Raw genomic sequence first — 19,581 nt, 5'->3', positions numbered from 1 at the left:
TTTCGCTAGCAAAATAAGTAAAATGCAATGGCCATCAGCAAGAATATCCACAATTGCAAGTTGGAGCTCTCAAGTGGAGCCGATCCCGCTTGAATAAAGGAGGAAAGGTTTTGATACGAGCTGTTTGAGATGTTGGAGTAGTTTTCGGGCGCAGGCACGAGCAGTTGAGTAGGTCGAGTCGCGGAGGAGTTTTCATGTGTGTCGGTAAATATATTATCATCAGCGCCGTCAGCACCCCCAGCATCGTCCTCTGCTTCATTGAGGGTCAATTTAATCTTTTTGCTCTTGAAAGGTCTGTCGGTGAGCGAGTTGCCGCTATACACCCTGCTCTGCAAGGAGGCGTCCACGGCGTCATCCGCTAGTCTCGGGTCGTCCTCGTCGACTTTGGTGATGCTTCGTCTCGGTGGCTCTGGATCCTCCTTTTTGAAGGGGATGGCGCATGCGTTGATCTCGCTCATTTGCGAACAATCCAGAAGCAAGACAGCGAGAAAGTTGGTGTTGGGGTTGCCGGGACAGAGTTGGTAACACTCTTGGTCGATGCTCTGCAACGCGCAGCATTCGCAAGCGAGGTCATCTGGCTTGCACTCGTCCAATTTCGACAATACGTCGTTGCAGCAAGTGGACAATTTGGCCAAGTCTTTGGGGTCGCATTTCGAGGACGGCTTGCGTGGATTTGGATTGACGTAGGTGCCGTATTCTCCTAAACGGTTCAAGGATGCGCCAAGGGCGAAAACAAGAAGGAAGCTCGCGATGAAAACACTTTTAAGCGTCATTGCTTGCTCCTGTCTGCGTATATATGTGTGTGTGTGTATTGTTTAAACCTATTTGGTATGTTGAGTGGGTATATTCAGTGGTTTGGTCGGCTGCGAATAAAAGGCGGTGCTAAAAAAAAGTCCCCTAATTGCGCAGCACTCACCACCGGCATTTTTTTTTTTTTTGATATCTAACAGCTGCAAATGTGGTTGCAATCGACTCTTGGTTCAGGTGGGTATACGCTAAGGCATTCAGGCCCGCTCCCTCCAGTTTTCCTTCTTTCAGTACACGGTCAAGGCGAAAAATATGCCATCATTTTAGGCTCAAGCTGCTAGGACTGGACTGGGCTTTGAGAGAGATGGACGAGCTCGTGCTTTCTTGTCAAGACACTACTACATTTGCAGCCTTCTTCTAGAGAATGCCCAAAAACCGTTGACGAAAGAAAAAGAGCCTCTTCATGGAAGTGGTTCTCCCCCCCCCCGCGAGTCGAGTTCCGAGGCCGACGTTGTGATGGTTGACAGACGCGTGAAATGCACACTGCACACGGGCGCACGTGATCTGGCCTGCTGCTGATATACTTTTATTACTTGCCTGGGGGTTGCAAGGGATCGCCATCTCCGGTGCAATTCCGCGTGGCAGGATCCCCGCGTCAGCTTCAACTCCAGCTCCAGCAGCACAGCCATTCCAGCCCACACGGACAACTCTTGCTCCCCTCTCCCAGCTTGTAGCTAAACTCAACGCCGAGGCCCAAGCAAGCACGTCCAAGCCTGGAACACACACATATGGTAGCGCATACCCCCAAAACAGATCCCGACTCAGCCCCAGGCAAGCAACACACACACCACACACACGAACCAACCAAGCAACCAACCAACACACCAATCAAAAACTGCCTTCTCTGGCAGCCCAAGAAAACATTTGCAGGGGAAGAAAATATACAACACACGTCAATCTCCCTCCAAGCAATCAGACTCCAAACTCAAGCACGAGAAAGAAAGGGAATTTGGCTATCCCGGGGGGGGATGTTTTTTTTTTCCAGCTGTGACAATGGACGACCAAGACAAATACACCGCGTCCAATCGTCGTTGTTATTGTCACCACCACCGCAAGGGTCAACAAAGTCAAGAACACACACGGTCCCACTCCAACGATTCCAGAGAAAATATGGAAAGTGTCCAAAGGGGTTTCTCCATGATCCACCCGAAAAAAAAAATTGTTTTATTTTATTTCTTCAAAGTAACTTGGGATCGCGTCGTGGGTGGAGGAGCCCCCAGCTGGAGTGTTGGATCGTTGTCCATAGACTCAAGATGGTGGTTTACGTGTGTTTTGGGCCTCCCGTGGGTGGGTTTCGCCAAAAAACGCATGAAAATGCAACCGCGAAAAAGATAGGCGCTTACGTAAGCGCCGCGCGCGTGCTTACCTAACAATTAGAGTTTTCCACAAGAAATTTTATTTTGCAGCTTTTTCTTTTCATGAGATAAAATTTGCCCAAGCACCCAAAACAGCGGTATTTTCTTAACCCACCAGCGACAAGAGAATTATGACAAAAGGCACTCTGGGAACAGAGTTTTGCTTGAACTCAATCTTAGTGTGCTGTCGCCGTTGTTGTTTACTTTAGGCTATTATTGGCAATTCCCTTTACGGGACCAACACCTGGGCGTGTTTTTTGAAAAAAATTTGGACTTGTTTGGCGGTTTGGAAGGAGCATATAAATATACAGGCGATGAAGCGAGATTTCCCAATTGCTGGATCTCACACATATCGCAGATCTCACCTTTTGGCCTTTTGCTTTTGGAATCCAGCATAACAATTAAAAAGGGTCGTTACCCATTCAATATCAAGAACAGTAGCTAGGTCGCCCTCGTCGCCACCCCGCCACCCGCTCGACAATTTTACTCCAGGTCACAAGAAAGAGAGATAACCTCAAGATCCGACTCCTCCCTCCCCCCAGATTTCACGAAACTAAGCTCATCGCCGCACTCGCCAATTTTTCAAACATTGCATTTTGGTTAGTATTATTCAGAAACATTTTTGCTTCCTGTTTTCATTTCCATATTTCCAGCTCCTACTTTTAATTTCTATTTTTTTTATATTTTTCTTGCTCCCATTATGAAAGTTCCAAACGCAGTTATACCCTTCATAGTCACATTTTTAACCAGCAACATCAACCGCGTTTCAGCATTATTCGAAGACACCACCCCCCCAATTGAAATCGTGGGCAACAAGTTTTTTTACTCGAATAATGGATCGCAGTTTCTCATGCGCGGTATCGCTTACCAGGAAGACACCTCCCAGATTGCCAACACCAATTTAACTTATAAAGACCCCTTGGCGGATCCTGCGTCATGTAGACGAGACGTTGCCCATTTCAGAGCATTAAACACCAACACGCTACGCGTTTACGCCATCGACCCCGAATTGGACCACGACGAATGCATGCAGATGTTCAGTGACGCAGGTATCTACATTGTGGCCGACTTGTCGCAACCGTTAAACTCGATAAATAGAGACGACCCCAGCTGGGACATTGCCCACTATGAGAGATACACCCGTGTCATTGACGTGATGGCCGACTATAGCAACGTTTTGGGCTTTTTCGCTGGTAACGAGGTCACCAACAACCGGTCAAACACCGACGCGTCGCCTTTTGTTAAAGCTGCCGTGAGAGATATGAAAAAGTATATCGACAATTCGTCTGGGATGAGAAAGATCCCCGTGGGCTACAGTTCCAACGATGATGAAGACACGAGAATTGCCATTGCCGACTATTTTGCATGCGGATCCGTTGAAGAAAGAGCCGATTTCTTTGGTATCAACATGTACGAATGGTGCGGCAACTCGACTTATGAAGAGAGTGGCTATAAGGATAGAACCGAGGAGTTTTCCAATTTGCCCATTCCCATTTTCTTTTCCGAGTATGGCTGTAACGCAGAGAGACCCAGATTGTTTACCGAAGTGCAAGCCTTGTACGGAGCCAATATGACAAACATTTGGTCCGGTGGCATCGTTTACATGTATTTTGAAGAAGAGAACGATTATGGCTTGGTGAGCTTGAGCGGCTCTACCGTGTCGACGTTGGCAGACTACAGATACTACAGTTCCGAGATCAACAACATCAGCCCAAGCTATGCCAGAGCTGCCGATGAAGACACGGCAACTTCGACATTGACCTGCCCTGACGCATCAAGGTCCACCTGGCAAGCGTCGCCCGAGTTGCCACCGACCCCAGATCGCTTATACTGTGAATGTATGGCTCAAGCACTCGCCTGTGTTGTCCACGACGACGTTGAGGAAGAAGACTATGGCGAGTTGTACGGCGACGTTTGCGGCAGAATCGACTGTTCCGACATCAGCGCCGATGGAATTGCCGGCGAATACGGCCACTACTCCTTCTGCTCAGCAAAGGACAAGTTGTCGTACGTGTTGAACTTGTACTATCTTCTGCAGAATGAAAACCGAAACGCGTGCGATTTCGACGGCAAGGCCTCGATCAACGCTAACGCGGTCGTTGCTTCGAGTTGCGGCACCGGTTCGCTTGCTAGTAGAATCGCTAGTGCTACCCGCAGCGGCTCGGCTGCAACTGGCGGCTCTGCTTCCACAGCCACGGGATCGCGTGACAGTTTTGGCTCGCATAATGCTCAAAAGATGTCCAATTTCCAATTGGTTTGCTTGGTTAGCGTGGTGACTGCGCTCGTTGGCGGATTCACCATTGCATTATAAGTTGAAAGAGAGCCCCAAACGCAAGAAAATGTTGAAGTTTTAGAAAGAGACATGTAAATGCTCAATGCCCCACACCCCTCACCCCTTCACTTAGTTCCTTTGATACATGCACGATTATTTGTATATTATACCAATGTACTCTTTTTTTTTTTGTTTTTTTTTATGTTTTTACTTACTTTGATATCATGAATATCTCATTTAGAGCCTTTGCGTCCATCACTGATGCCCTCTTTTGCTTGATCCATTTTGACCTCGCTGATAACCGCGATGCTATCGGTGTCGGGGTGGATTCTCTGGTGGAGGAGGAGTCTAGGTCTGAGATGTATAGAGTTGGGGAACTTGTGGCGCGTTCCTCGGTGGTGGTGGTGTCGCTTTCCGATGCAGAGTGCTTCGACCGCTTGTGCTTTTTTTCTTTCTTGACTTTCTTGTCCGACTTTTCCTTTGGTTCCTTCTTCAGCTTAACCTTCTTCTCCAGCTTGCTCTTCTTTTCCCTCTTTTCCTTCTTCTCCTTTTTGTCGCTGTTGTCGTCAGCTGGCATATCTACAGCGGCATGCTCCTCCCCGCCGGAACTCACTTCCTTCTCGGGATCCCCGCTACGGCTCCTCTTCCTCTTCTTCCTCGACACATCCGCCTCTCCCACCTCGCCTTCCCGCTTCTTGCCATTCCCACAGGAAAGCAACTTTCGATTCTCCCGATCCCACGTACTCAGCAAAGTCTCCCCCTTGACAAACCGCACCCCCCACTTGCCACCAATGATCTCATCCTTCCTTTTAAGATCCATCATCCGATTAACCTTGTCCTCCTTACCATTCAACCGGCCCAAGATCCGCTGAAACGCATCGAGACCACTGCACTCGTCCAAGTCCTTGTCCGCGTCAGCCTTCTGCAATCTGGCACCTAGCCCGCTGTTGTCTGTCTTGATGTGGACCTTTACGTGGGTCGTTACGGCATCGGGCACGAGCCCCAATCCGGACCCGGGGCGCCAGCCCATTTTCGAGAGGTACTTGTGCCCGAATTGGGTGTCGTTGTTGGACCAGTTGGTGTTGCGGGGGTCGAGGCCGAATCTCTGTTTGACTTTTGTTCCTGCGAGACCCATTGGTGTTGGTCTTTTGGGTATGTGATGGGCTTGTTTCTCTGTGGGTGTGGTTTGAGGGTGAGATGGGATCGAGAGATGCGCAGTTTTTTTTATTTCTCTCATGGCTCATATTTTTGAAGTTTACCACGAGGTTCGGGGGGCAATCGCCAGGTATTTTTGCAGCCAAGTGGAGAGGTTCAGGGAGAGGTGAGGTAGAGTTGGAGAGCTATAGACGGGTGTGGCAAGATGAAAACGTGGAAAAGAGAGAGGGATGAGTGCATTCAAGGTGGGGGGGGGGGGGGGGGGGTGTTTGTAGGAGCTGTTATCGTCCTGAGTAAGTGGTGCTCATTTTTCACAACAGCAGCTGCAGTCGAGGGTGCCTTTCTTTCGTAAAGAAACCCTACTCTTACCGGAGTGCTCTCGAGTCCAAGAAGGGCTTTTAAAGCACCGTTGTTTCACCCATGCCCCAAAATGTGGACGTATTTTGGACCCCCCAGACCCCTCTCGAGAGCAGTTTCAACCTCTTCAACAAGGCAAATTCAAGCCCTTTTCCCTCCAAGTTCGACAAGTGGAAGGTCCAGGTTTTTTTTTCTTGCTGTTGCCGTTGTTTCCACTTCAAGTGACATGGTTACCCTGCGTCGCTTGCTTTCTGGCTAGTCAGTGCTGCTACTACCAAGTACGTTACGGCCGTGAGTTTGGTCAGACCAATAGTAACGGCCTTTTACTGCTCCTACCTCTAAACCCCCAGAGTGTGCCACCTGTACTTGGTATTTGGCATTGGCATTGGTACTTGAGATCCCACCGCTAGAGCCCGTTGGTCGCAGTGGCGAAATCCTCACGACTGGCACTTTTCTTGCGGGAGAGCACTTTAATTATAACAAGATTATTTTACCACCACCCCAACACAGCGGTGTACACTAGACTGCATTGCCCCCTGTTTATCGACACGGCACCTACAGCCAGACGGTACAGTGTAGTAGAGTATACTTAGAGTAATAATCTTGCCACAATGTTCAAAAGTCCACTTCGAACTAAATCGAAATCACTGCAGGAGAAGGAAGCTGAACCTACCGCACGGCACCCGTACTATTCACGATCGTCACCGGTTCCTCCATCAAGTCAGCAAATCCAGCTGCAGCAAGTCCCTGGGCAGCAGCAGCAGTCACCGTATGGATCTGTGGGCCAATTTGAATCTACAAAGTCGCAGTTACCACCCATCAACACGACTTCTCCAGCAAGACAAACATTGAGCCTGGCGGGGCAGTTTCGACCAATGTCTCCTGCCTCGCCAAGCGTGGGAAGCGGGCAGTCCAACTCTGAGCAAGAGAGGAAACGCGCAACCGACAAGATCATCAACGACTGCTACTCCAAGACCATCCAAGTTGGAGAGCACAAGGTGCACGACACGGCTTATATCGCCCACATTGGGATCCTTGAATACACACACTCAACGAGTGCTCCGCCGCGAAACGAGGCAGAGGCGGCCTCGTTTAAACAGCGCATCCTTGTGTTGTGCAAGAAAAACTCGGGAAAAGTGATGCTCCAAAAGGGGAAATTCCTGGAGGATCGACACCTTTACCAGATTGGAAGAGACTGGGATCTTGCCGAGTTGAGCACCATCAAGAGAGTCGGCTCAGACGGAATGATTTTGAAGTTGAACAAGGACTACTACTGGAGAACCGAGGAAGAGGACTCGCGCGTGTGGAAGTTTTGTCGTTATGTCTGCCAGGAGTACGGCTCCTACATGGGACGATACCCAAACCTCGAAGGTTTCTCCTTGGACGATTTTATGATATCCGGTCCACCAAAGTCACCTGCGCCAATTTCGCTTGCAAGATTCCCGCCAAAGTCTCCCACAGTTGCCGGTAATTTCCCGCCACCTCGCACTGCTCAACCGCTGAGCCCAACCCCGCCGCTGGAACACAAGTCCAAATCGTTGAAACAAAAGATTATGCAAAAGCCTTCGTTATTCTCGAGCGACAAGTCGCCCAAGAAAACGGGCTCGCCCACGCTCACTCCTGCTAGCAGTCTGACGCAAACTACTCCAAACACACACAAGAAAACTTCGAGCGCTGGCTCTTTGTACAAGAACATGGACTTTACCGTCAATGGACAGTTGCCTAAAAAGGCCATGAAGGTGATTCTGAGAGATAAGCCAACAAACGTGTCCTCAAATCCCTTGGAATTGACAAATCCGACCCTGGGCATGGCCCAGGCGAATCAGTTTCAAGGTTCAAAGCAGAGCACCCCTAGCGTGCATCGAGAGTCGCCGCATAGCCAGAATGCGCGTCGCTCGGTGGAAAACCCGGCTGGCTCCCGCGCATCAGCAGACTCCTTGTTGACTGCATCTTCAGAAAAGGGAAAGAGACCACAATCGAAACTAAGAGGCAACGAGGATGCTCGCAGTCTCGCGAGCAACGAATCGCATAGCTTCATCTTTGGCTTGTCTGACCCCAAGGAGAATAACCAAAACCAAGAGAAATTGCAGCAGCAGCAGCAGCAGCAGGATAAGAAGGCAGAGCTCCCTGGCAGCTATAGAAGTATGATTCCCATGGAGACGTTGGACGAGCGGACCAAGACAGCAGACACTGCGCCGCAGAACCGGATGGATCCTATAGCTTTGAAGACGAGGACTTCGACTAAGCCTTCTTACAAGAGCATGCTTCCTGCTGAAAAGAGCGAGCCACAAGGTTTAGATACAGGCAGAGGTGTTGGTGGTGGTAGCAGGGATCAAAATTTTTTCAAAAGTGGGTACCAGGTTCAAGATGCAACCGCAGCGACGGGCGGCGGCGGCGCCACGCCAAAGTCTCCAGAAGAGGCTATTCAAGAGTTTGGCGAGTCCCTTAATCCGCCCAGGAAAATGGCTGCTTCAGCTCGCTCCCCCGATTTTGGTATAGAAGAGATTACAGATGAAAGCGACACTGAGCAAAAGCCAAAGCCACCACAGCAACAGCCGCAGCCGCAGCGAATGAATACGAACAAGAGATTATCCAATTCAATACGCGAGCTTAGGCCCATTATAACCAATGAGAGCCAGGAGCTTCGCCTGCACGTTCGCAGCGGATCAAACTTGTCCAATCCTTACGCCACCAACCAGAATGAAGGCACCATGATCAATGAGTCAAGTAGATATGATGACGTGACTTTGCGGAACCAGGAACCAAGCACCAACGCGAAAAAGAGAGAAGCCGGGTTGAACATTTACACTACAGAGACACAGGCCTTCTTGGGAGAGTCCACGACGTTGGACGATCAAAACAAGATTGATTCGCATATGCGCGAGTTGGAGAATCTCCTCGACTCACACATTATGGGAGCAGCCAATAATTTGTTCGAAGAAGAACCGCAGGATAAATTGCAACGTGCAAACGATTTTGCCGAGGCGACTTCAAAGGCTTCGTCAGGTCTGAAGATTGACTTGAACCATGTCGGCCCCGAACAGAAGCCGCCATCGATAAGGAGAGGCTCTACAAAAGCATCGATTCCCACCACGGTTGACTCAATCAAGTTGCAAGATTCTCGCGGCCACGATGACCACAATACAGAGCGCGGATTGAACATTCGACGTAAATCGGAAAAAGCTGTTGCCTACACAGATAGCGTACCGGCTCAACCAGCTAAGCAGGTTATTAAACCGGTTCTCACCGTGGAGCCTGACCCTGAAACCGAAGAGTTTTTGAAAGAGTTGGGTTGGAGTGCCAAGATGGACTCGGAAACTTTCTTAAAGAGCTTGATCAAGGAGTTGGGAAAGACAAAACGTGAAACTGTCAATAAGCTTGTTAGCGTTGACTTGACTTCCACTTTGGCCAACGACGTTGAAGTCGCTAGTGGCGAGATTGAAAATGTGCTCCACACTTTCCAGAGGATGGATGTTCGATTAAAGACTCTCCGACACGAAGTTGGCGTTATTGATGAGGACTCCAAAGGGTTACAGTTGAAGTTTGTTAACAAAAAGTTGCTTTACAATAGTCTCAACGGAGCCATGTCACAGCTCTCAATCAATGGCAGCCATTTGCAGGAGATTGTCGAGTTTAGAGATTTCGACAGGTTGGATCAGATTGGCGAGTTGGAAGTGAAATTGTTGAGTTTATACAGTGCGCTCATGACCACCAGAACGGACCAGAACCAAACTAATGCCGATGGAGATTTGGGCTCGCTTCGAGCTCTTCAACAACACCGATCTCAATACGAAAAGGCCAACCAGAGATTTGTGAGACATTTCTGCCTCTTTATATTGAACGAGTTTGAACGAATAGCCAATCAGTTGAACCAAGATGTCGACAACTTCAGCTTGCTGACATTTATCGGCGCCATTGGAAGATTGCTCACATACAGTGGGATCACCTACTACGTGAGGGAGATTGACGCGTTGGAACTATCAGACATCAACCAGCGCTTCAATGAGACCTTTGCCAAGGTGTTGCAGAATATGTTGATGGCGCAAGTGCGCAACATGAAGAGCCAAAAATCGTCGGCTTACTCGACTCCAAAACCAGACCACCCTGAACGGTTTTCACCAAGTTTATCGCGGTCGAAAAGGTCCTCTTTGTCGCCTAGATTTGCCAGTGCATTTGAGGAGCTTGACGACGAGGATGACATTATCCCTTTGAGAAAAGGTAGATCCACGCGATTTGGCAGAAAGCCCACGGGGAGATTTGGCGATGCTCTGAATGAGAACGATTACGAGACTAAGAAAAAAGCGCGTTTGGATGCCTTGAAGCAGCAAATGATGGGCCAGAAGAGTAGTCACGACATTGAAGACTCAAAAGCCGTGGTTGCGTTGATTGAAGAGTCCAAGATCATCATTATGTTTCTCCAATTTTTCATGATTACGTTTTTCCACTACGAAGTGTCGGACTTTGTCTTTGCCGAGTATCTTCAGAACAACCCATTCAGCGAGAGGAGGAAAATGACCAATATATCCAAGAGCAACATTGCTGACATCATCAACGCCAACGGCAACAATCTCACCATTTCAAACGATGTGATTAACAACTTGAACATGGTGTTGGGCAGCTACATTGGCGACTTTTCCAAAAACATACACCCCACCGAGTTGAACAAGCCGGTGATATTGTGGCAATTGGAGCAAATGACCAAATCGGTGCAGGAGACATACTTGAATCATGAGTATCTACTCTACAATTTCTTGAAAAAAGTAAGCGACCAGTACCAGGCGCAATGGAAGAAATACGTTGGTGAACAAATTGAGGCTGTCAACGATTCAATCATTGGCACTAGAGCTGGTGTCTTGCCAGCAGTGAAGAAAGTGAGCTTCTTGTTGTTGATCACCGAGACCTCATTTGACAACAGAGACGTTCGGGGCAGTGCCACTCGAAGCATGATTGACCAGGCATATGACCGCATTTCAGATAGCCTTGTGCACTTGTTCTCGCGCGAAGACCCACTCATGAAAGGGCGCAGTATGGATGGCCAAGAGCGCGAGTTTAGAGAAGTATCAACGGTGGAGAACATTTTCTACATTTTGCAACAAGCTAGCGAATTGACCAGCACAAATAGCACAGCAGCCAAGAAATTGACCGATAAGTTGACCCAAGTATTTAAAAAGAATGAACGGTCCTATTTCCAACACCAGCTCGGCCCAAGCTTTGGACCACTCGTGGATTTCATCGAGTCGCATAAGGACGAACAGCAAGGTTCAAAGGGCCACAAGAGCAAAAAACACGCCAAGCAGTTGCTTTCGCGGTACTCTGAGCACGACATCAAGACTCAGGTGGGACACATTCACGCGAGACTCGAGCAGCATTTCACCAAGACGCGCGAGAGCGACGCCATGTTTACGAAGGACTTGATGGATAGACTCTGGTTGGACTTGGAGACTGTGTTTATCGACTATTTCACGCGCTTGGGCAAAGTTTTAAGATATAGCTATGATCGCGATTTGGAGTATAATGTCGGTCGACAGGACATCCACCACATTTTCAAATCCGTGAGAGACAGCTAGCTAGAAGAAAAGAAATGAACCAAAATAGCAACCTTTGGAATGCAAAAAAAAAAAAAAAATTGTAAAATGCTTTTGTATCGTGATTTTTTAAGCTTCTACGTCTTCCAACAATGCAAATCTATTATCACCCAACTCGTTCTGATCTGTACTCTTTGCCCTCTCGTCATCTCCCTCTCCCTCGCCCTCGCGATCTTGCCCATCCACCTCCTCATAGAACTTCCGCACATACGCATCCTCCTCCAACTTCTCCATATCCTTATCGTCGACATCCCGTGGTGCTTGTTGCGACTTCATCTCATCCAGCATGCGATTACGGATCTCGATGTTGGCGTTCGTCTGATCCCAATTCGACCTGCGCGCGCCCTGCACGTACTTGGCGCGCTTAATACTCGCGTCGATCTTGGAGCTGAGCACACCTTGCAACTTATCATTCCGTTCTAGCTTTTGTTTCAAAGTGGAGGTGGATTTTCGTTGTTGTTTGCGGATCTTGGACGATTCGAGTTTCTTGGTGAGGAGATTTTCGTTTTTGATCTGGGTGCGGATTATCGATTTGCGCACGGTGTCGTTTTCTGGGGCTGGAGTTTGGGATAGGGCTTCGATTGCACGGTCGGGTGGGGCCATTGTGGGGTTGGCTTCGCCGCGGCGGGCTGCTCTGCTGTGCTTTGAAACTAGACGAAAAGAAAAAGAGAATGTTAGTGGTTTGTTTTATTTTCGGGGGGAGGAAGATGGAGCGCGGTTCCGGTGGTGAGGGGGTTCGGTCACGTACTTTTCTTTGCCATTTGTGTCTGTGTGTGCCTGGAATCAGTGATGAAATGTGGATGGAGTAGGGAGGGGCCCATATGCGATGGCTCCATGTGCGCGATGGCTCTCCATCTCTCGTGAAGCTTTGGTGGATTTCCGTATTGGGCAGTAAGTGCGGCGTGACACTGAAAGTGCGGTCACGTGATGTATATCACGTGACTATATTCACATCACGTGACTATAAGTTCCACATAAGGCAGGTGCAAAGCGCATCTTCCCAATCTCTGATAATCGTTGTCTCGAATAGGCAAGTGCGAAAATTCCGGCTCCCACATACAAATGACCCACAATTTTTTTGCTACTAAATGCCAGAAAAGAAAACCCAAATCACCTCTACAGTCACATCACTAACTTCCTTTCTTCATTCAATCAAGAACATTTCCCCAGTTCAAGCCGCTAATAACTTTTTCAGTCATGAGTCTCAATATGTCGTCATCTTCATCTTCGTCAATGTCCATGTCAATGTCCCAAATTCTGGATACGATCTCTACGTCGAATACGTGCGGTAATAGCAGTAATAATAATAACAATAGTAGTAACATCAGCAGACATCAGCTCGGCACGAGTATAAAGTGGCGTCTTTGACTTCGCAATTCCCCCCCGCTGCCAAAACACGTACCAATGCTTGATCATTGAGTACGGAGGATGCACAGTCTATACCGTCGTGAGTGGCACTTGCGCCTATGTCTTGCTAGATGACGCCAAGTTGTGTGGTCGGATTATGTGCGATCGCCGCCAGTTTGTCGAGTTGCTTGATTTGTTTGACGAGGCGCGGTTTGCTAGTGTGGTGTTTATGATTCACCGTGCGTCGATGCTTGATGAGTTGAGGCGGATTATGGCGTTTGTCAACTGTATGGTTCCGTGTCGATTGGTCGCTGATGTTTGTTTGCTGGAAGCTCTGGAAAGCGCTGGCGCAAAGGGCGATTTCGACGAGTACGACTGGGTCGGTTTACTTTGTGAGTTGTAATTTACGAGTTTTCCTTATATTACGTGTAATTATAAATAAATATATCTAGATATCTGTTTTTTTTTTTTTTTTCAATTTTCAATCATGAAGATGCAGCTGTTGATGTGGTGGTGGTTGTTGTTGTTGTTGTCCCATTGCTGCTCAGCGAATGCACCGCTCCAACGTATTTGCTAATTGCATTCAGCAAGCTGAGTTCCAAGGGCTCCAAGCAGGAATTGAAATCCTTCAAGACTTTATCCTTCAATTTCGCATTATTCGCGATAATCTCCACCGATTCCAACTGCGAGACGGCTCGAGTTTTAAACTCCTTCAACAGATTCGAGCAGTTCTTCAAGCTCGTGAAGATCTTCTTCAACTGCTGCGGGTTCTTGCCATGGAGAAACAACTTCCAAAAATGCGACAAAAACTCAACGATGGTGATATTGTAAGTGATGATCTCCTGTGATATTTCCAGGGGAACGAGATTTCTAGGCTCGTTGCTGCTGCTGCTGCTACCGCCGTAGGACGCGGTGGAGACTGAAGGGTCGTCCCTGTTGAGGGCCTTGTAAGTCTTGAAATTCTGCTTGATCAAATTGGAGATTTCGGCCGAAGTCTTTTCAATGTCCTCGTTCTTGTCGGTGAATGTATCGGTTAGTGAAAACGTGCCGGTGCCCGCCACGTCAAAGTCGTTGAATTGTTCTTGAGCAAACCTGGCAAGCTCTGCATCGCTGACTAGTTGTGCTTGTTCTTCTTCTGTGCCGTCCTGGTGCTCCAATTTGGAATTTTTATCCCCCACATTAGTATTTATATTCAATCTAATATAGTGCGAATCCTCAATGTCATTCAAGTCGTGTAGGTTCAACTCCTCTTCGTACTCATTGAGTTCCTCAGCTGATAAGCCGTCAACTGTATTCTCGCCTTTTGCAGCCGATGCTGCCTCGGCGGAGCTCATACTCATCATCTTGGAGGACAATTTATTCATATTCTTCATTAGTATAATCATTTCATTTTCTCTTTTGGAGGATTGCTTGGCGGAATTGAGTAAAGCCAGTAGATCCTTGCCATTATTATTACTGTTATTATTACTGTTGTTATATTGATCATCATCATCGTCATATCTCATGGTCATATCGGGTCTATTACCCAATTTCTGAGAATTATCCTGTTCGTTACCAAACAAATCGATAGTTTTATTCACGTGGAGGTTTCGCTCAGGTGGAGACTCCTCAGCGGGAGCCACTGCTTCTAGTTTCTGCTTCTTTAGCTTCTTGGTGGGCGACTTTTCGACAGATTCATTCTCAGTGTTGTTTTTTTCGTCAGGTTTCTGCTTTGTCGTGGCACTTTTTTCATCCATGTACATGTACTTGTCAAGTATCACATCGCCTCGCCCGCTATTGAGGCCAATCTTGTCTCCTCGTAATCTTCGAAACAATTTCGAGTTGAAAAAACGCGACCAAAACTCACCTTCCAGTAGTTTCTGCGGCACGAGGTCGGTAAATGCTCTTTTTATAATGGGGTAAATGTCGAAAATCTCATTGATGGTGTCACGCGTGACATTGACGTTGACTTGGTTGTCGGAAGTGGCCACCGGTTTGATCGTGCTCAAGACATTGTAGGGACCCTTGTGCTGCGACACGGTCAAGGCAAAAGTTCGTAGCTGATTGACGCGACTCGACCAGAATATCGTGGGAGACAATTTGAACTTCATGACGGATTTCGTGAAAACATTGCGTAGATTTCGGTCTTCGAGGAGCAATTTCTGCTGCAATTCATAGTTTTTGAGTAAATTTGCGTCGGAGAGGGCTTGCTGCGCTAGCGGGAACCCTCCAAAACTCGATGGCGCCGAGGAAGACGGTGTGGCGGACTCGGGAGTGCCCAGTTGTCCCGCTGCCGCAGCTGAAGCTGAAGCAGACCCAGCGGACGACCCAGAAGCTGACGGGGTTCCATTTTGGAAACCACCTCCGGGCGTCGGCGTGGAGGAGCCCTCGACTCTGGTTTTCGTCCGCACCACTATCGTTTGAAGGGCATCCTTAATATTATTCATGGTGGGCCGATTATTGAAATGCAATTTGATCTTTTGGTCCGGCTCTCCCTCGGTTGCCGACTGGTAAACGACTTGGAGGATCATTTTCGGCACGCTTTCCTTGGTGGCCTGGAGGGCAACTAGCTTGTTCAAGGGGATGGCGATCTTGTTCTTTTCGTCATCGACTGCTTTCCACTCGAGCATCGAGGGCGTGATGTCCTCTCTGATGAACACCATGCCCCCGACTTTGTCCTTGGAGCATGCTCCCCTAACAGTGTCCATCCCAAAACTCTATCCTTTTCCAATCTTCAAAAGGTAAAAGTCAAAAAACAGCAAGCTAGATCCGAACGAAGTTGTCCTCATCTGCTCGAGATATGGCCAAAAGGTTGGTGGGTTTCTGGATTCCTCTTTTGCTGCATACGGCGGTTATATGCAGGTCTCTCTTTTTTTGATCCAACCATCTCGAAACTGGTCGATTTCATCACCCACCAGCACACCTGAAGACAGTTCTAGGTGGAAGAGGGTTTGATCCAGGACAATTACCCTTGAAAGTTAAGTACGGCGTCTTGTTTCCTAGAGAATGTTTTCATTGGCGAAAAGAGGATTGGTCTCGCAGAGAGGATTGGTCTCCAAACAGTTGCTTAGAAGGATGGGGGTCTCGACACGATTGCAGCAGAAGGCCAACAAGCTGGTGAATACATTCACGTCCAACATGTCCAACACGTCCCCTACGTCCGAGTCGTCACGTTTGACTCGAGTACCGCCCGTGATGCAGAGCAACGGCAGACCGCAAATCGCAGTCGACAAAGAGCTCCCCTACCCCTACGCCCGACGCGATGAGAACAGAAAATACTTTGTCATCTTTGCCGTGGGGATCACCGTTGCGTGCGCCGTCATCTTCAACTATGAAAAGTCGTCGTCGCCTATCGTGGGCTCGGTTCTTTACTACTTGAGACGATCCACCGTCGGGCAGGACGCCTTGGGCGGCGACATTGAGTTTGCTTCGAGCTGGCCCTGGATTTGGGGCACTTTGAACACGGTGCAGGGCCACATCGACATCAAGTTCAAAGTCAAGGGGTCCGAGCAGAGCGGATGGCTAATTTTGAAAGCAAATAGGGAGTCAAAGAGGCATCCGTTTATTGTGGACAAGTTTCTTTTGGAGGTCGATTCGAAGGATGCAAAGGTGCAGTACGATTTGATGACCGACCCCGAGTACGAATTTGACCTTTAATGAGAAGAAGTGAGCGAAAACGGGAAGGGGTTTCTAGGGTGTTCTAGAGTTTTGTAAATAATCAGATGACGAAGAAATGCGGTCCTTTTTGCCTTTGTTTTTGTTCTTGTTGAGTGGGACGGCCTTGCCCCTCCCATATTCTGCGTAAAGAAGGATTCTTGAGTCTCGGAGGTTCTACTCGACATTAACTGAGTAGAGTGAAAATACCCACCAGTCACGTCCAAGACATCGGACGACAGACGACAAAATGAAATCAGCTGCATGTTTTAATGGAATGTATTAATGCCAGCAATGGTTCTTTCTCTCCATACACGGGTCAATCTATACTAGAGGAGCGGGTTTCGCCAACAACCTCTCGTGGATCAAACTCGACATTCTTTCTTTCTTTTTGTTCTGTCTTTCGAGCCTACATCATTAGATGTGGGCTTGTTGATCAGGTTGCTGGTTTCGTTTGCAATGGAATGCAGCAAAACCCCCCTGAAACGAAATTCTCGAGCCTGCTGGCGACCAAAAGAGTACCAGGGCAGTCAAAGCGTTCAAATTTACACCGCCAGTCCAATCCGAGCAAGACTGAAATTACCTACTCCGTTCTCCCACTCTTTCTGGCGTTTCTTCATGGGATTGCGTTGTATCTCGAAAGTGCACACTTATTTGTCAGACATGCCGAGTCTGCTGAAAAAGACAGCAGCCAGCTTGCTTGACCCACACCACATGGACAGAGACTGCTGAACCCCCAGAGAAACAGAAACAAGAAAATGGCAAGGCTTCAAATTCCACACGCCTTGACAAGGAGGAACTTTTTTGAAAGAGGCAGTCTTGTCTTTGAGGAGACGCATTCAGCGCAAGGCTAGCGAAAAGAACACGTAAAGCTCGATATTACACAACGCGTCTTCAACAAGAAGAGGCAGGCAGTAGAGGTAGTAGCAGTAATAGTGAAATGCATTGTTGATTAATGTTAAACATACGGGTTGGAGTGAGTGGTGGATGATCTACAGCAACTGTAAAAAGATAAAAAAAAACAACCAGGTGATGAACCAGGTTGAACTCCATTTCCTGCCTACTTGTACTAAATATAGGTTGAACGGCAGGCTCTATAAGCATTACAACGACTTGCATGTTGGACAGCAAGGGGAGCATGAAAAATAAAAAGGAGGAGGGATGGATATTGAAGTGAATTGAGTTGAATTGATTTCGATTGATTTCATATGGCGCGCTTGCCCCTTCCACCTCCTTTCACTCACCCTCGGCATATTCACTCCCATGACGAAACTTGAACCCTGAAACTCGAAAATCTTTCCTCTAGAAGGAGTGCTGGCGGGTTGCGACGGTTCGCCATCGGGCAAGTCTCTTGAGATGGAATTTTGCTCTTGAGGGTATCGGCTCGGCGATAAACATTGACCCGAGCCTGATCAACACAGTAGACTAAACCGTATCAACATGAGCAGAAGAGTCGCCTAGTGGAAAAAGTAGTGGTGGTAGTAGCAGGAGGAGCTATTAAGAGGTTTGGCATTGTTTAGTATGCTTATCGCCTGAGCTGCGACGCAGCTGCTCTTCAGCTGTTATTTTATTGCCCACGTTACATGGCCAGCAGCAACTGAAAGGGTACGACGCAGTTGCTCAAACCGTTGCGGGTTCAAGCCAATTGAGACAAAACTTTGATTGTTCGAGGAAGTCATCATACTTGGGAAAAAGAAACAGCAGATGTAAACAAGCAAGGCCGGCTCTGGCAACCGGTCAATCAATCAGCCACCAGGTCGCAGCAAGGGAGGAGGCACCCTGGCTAGAGTTCCGCTGGCGATTGAGCCTTGGCCTGTTTATCCCGCAGGCAAGAGGCTCGCCCTGCATGGCGCCCGTCGGATGGCCCGGATTTTCATCGGCAAGAGATGCAACGACAGTGGGAGAAACAGAGAGAGATTAGAACTTGCAGGATTGTCTTCTCCTTCACTAGTTTGTTAGAGACTGGCAACATTCCGAAGGAGGTGGGGCTTGGGGTATACTTTTACGGGGCCTCTGCATTCAGTCCGTTGGAGACAAGCTGAAGGTGAGAAAAAAGAACAGTCAAACCTCAAGACTCGATTCCGCTGGTTGGCTTTCTTTTACCTTTTTTGGGCCAGTTGGTAAGGATATGAATGTGTGTATTTTAGTTTGTAGAAGCAAGGAAGAGCAAGCGTGTGTCTCACGACGGTATTTTTTGCCGTTGAGGAGTCAGTTGTCCATGGGAAGAGGTGGCAAAGCATGCTCTCACACTGCCGTTAGTGGCAAATATGGCAATATTCATACAGAAATGGAATGGTAATTATGAAACTTGAAATCAGGCACCACGAAGCTGCCCTTGTTGTTGTTGTTTATCTCTATCTAATAAATAACAGAGGGCGGTGATGGTGATGATAATAAGTTTCATCTTCAACCTGCCCTCCGTTTCCCGATGGTGGTTATTTTAAGAACCTGGAGGATTTTTGACGTATTACATGAACCCACATGAATGGGTAGATTTCCACAGAGGAGTATGCCAGTACCGGTGGCAGGCCTGGTAGACGCAACAATAGGAAGCAGCTCTTTGTTTTAAAACAAACTACGGCCCCGGTTGATTGTTGTTATCCAAAACTCTCAAAAGCTGAGTAAATCTCTACTCTCTAATCTCTACATCTACTTATTTCACCAGTTCAACCATCCTTTCTTCTTCTTCTTCTTCTCCTCCTCCTTCTTCTTCTTCCTTCTTTCTTCTCCTCCTGTCCATTTTTTTGTTTGCCTTCCCAACCAACTTTTTCATAACTACTGCCGGCATTGTTCGTTTCCAGCTGTTTCATCAACATTTTACACTCGCTTAAGATTAGCTCTATCACCTCGTTTCGTTTCACCCAACAAAAGAGAAGTCCCTTTTCATGTTGAACTGAACTCAAGTTTTTGAGCACCACCCCCAACCAGAGATATATACTTTAAAGAAACGTTCGCAAAGAAGACATCCTCAAGCACCCTTGAAGTTTTGCAGACACTCACCTTTCTAGCTACATTCATACATAAACAAACAAACCAACCAAAAAACCAAAAAAAAACCAAAAAAACCAAA

General features: G+C 47.9%; 8 protein-coding genes across 8 annotated transcripts; 4 read left to right on the top strand and 4 right to left on the bottom strand. All coding sequences in view use genetic code 12, as the record gives it.

The window, feature by feature from the left end:
• Positions 1 to 5: 5 nt before the first annotated feature.
• LODBEIA_P52160 (uncharacterized protein) lies at positions 6 to 773 on the bottom strand (the record flags this gene model as incomplete). Its single annotated transcript, XM_066975524.1, has 1 exon — positions 6 to 773. One exon carries the CDS (start codon positions 771 to 773, stop codon positions 6 to 8), a length of 768 nt encoding a protein of 255 aa, XP_066832154.1.
• A 2,089-nt stretch (positions 774 to 2,862) lies between these two features.
• On the top strand, positions 2,863 to 4,473 carry LODBEIA_P52150 (uncharacterized protein; the record flags this gene model as incomplete). Its single annotated transcript, XM_066975523.1, has 1 exon — positions 2,863 to 4,473. One exon carries the CDS (start codon positions 2,863 to 2,865, stop codon positions 4,471 to 4,473), a length of 1,611 nt encoding a protein of 536 aa, XP_066832153.1.
• A 172-nt stretch (positions 4,474 to 4,645) lies between these two features.
• On the bottom strand, positions 4,646 to 5,569 carry LODBEIA_P52140 (uncharacterized protein; the record flags this gene model as incomplete). Its single annotated transcript, XM_066975522.1, has 1 exon — positions 4,646 to 5,569. The coding sequence occupies one exon, from the start codon at positions 5,567 to 5,569 to the stop codon at positions 4,646 to 4,648; it is 924 nt and encodes a 307-aa protein (XP_066832152.1).
• A 988-nt stretch (positions 5,570 to 6,557) lies between these two features.
• Positions 6,558 to 11,513, top strand: LODBEIA_P52130 (uncharacterized protein; the record flags this gene model as incomplete). The annotated part of the gene is made up of 1 exon (XM_066975521.1): positions 6,558 to 11,513. One exon carries the CDS (start codon positions 6,558 to 6,560, stop codon positions 11,511 to 11,513), a length of 4,956 nt encoding a protein of 1,651 aa, XP_066832151.1.
• Positions 11,514 to 11,600: 87 nt separating this feature from the next.
• Positions 11,601 to 12,292, bottom strand: LODBEIA_P52120 (uncharacterized protein; the record flags this gene model as incomplete). Its single annotated transcript, XM_066975520.1, has 2 exons — positions 11,601 to 12,181; positions 12,280 to 12,292. The coding sequence occupies 2 exons, from the start codon at positions 12,290 to 12,292 to the stop codon at positions 11,601 to 11,603; spliced, it is 594 nt and encodes a 197-aa protein (XP_066832150.1).
• Positions 12,293 to 13,035: 743 nt separating this feature from the next.
• LODBEIA_P52110 (uncharacterized protein) lies at positions 13,036 to 13,281 on the top strand (the record flags this gene model as incomplete). Its single annotated transcript, XM_066975519.1, has 1 exon — positions 13,036 to 13,281. The coding sequence occupies one exon, from the start codon at positions 13,036 to 13,038 to the stop codon at positions 13,279 to 13,281; it is 246 nt and encodes an 81-aa protein (XP_066832149.1).
• An 82-nt stretch (positions 13,282 to 13,363) lies between these two features.
• On the bottom strand, positions 13,364 to 15,565 carry LODBEIA_P52100 (uncharacterized protein; the record flags this gene model as incomplete). Its single annotated transcript, XM_066975518.1, has 1 exon — positions 13,364 to 15,565. One exon carries the CDS (start codon positions 15,563 to 15,565, stop codon positions 13,364 to 13,366), a length of 2,202 nt encoding a protein of 733 aa, XP_066832148.1.
• A 298-nt stretch (positions 15,566 to 15,863) lies between these two features.
• On the top strand, positions 15,864 to 16,514 carry LODBEIA_P52090 (uncharacterized protein; the record flags this gene model as incomplete). Its single annotated transcript, XM_066975516.1, has 1 exon — positions 15,864 to 16,514. One exon carries the CDS (start codon positions 15,864 to 15,866, stop codon positions 16,512 to 16,514), a length of 651 nt encoding a protein of 216 aa, XP_066832147.1.
• Between the last annotated feature and the right edge of the window lie 3,067 nt (positions 16,515 to 19,581).

Source organism: Lodderomyces beijingensis (genome assembly GCF_963989305.1).
Source record: "Lodderomyces beijingensis strain CBS 14171 genome assembly, chromosome: 6".
NCBI lineage: Eukaryota > Fungi > Ascomycota > Pichiomycetes > Serinales > Debaryomycetaceae > Lodderomyces > Lodderomyces beijingensis.
The sequence above is the reverse complement of the archived record's forward strand: the minus strand, read 5'-3'. Positions and strand labels throughout refer to the sequence as shown.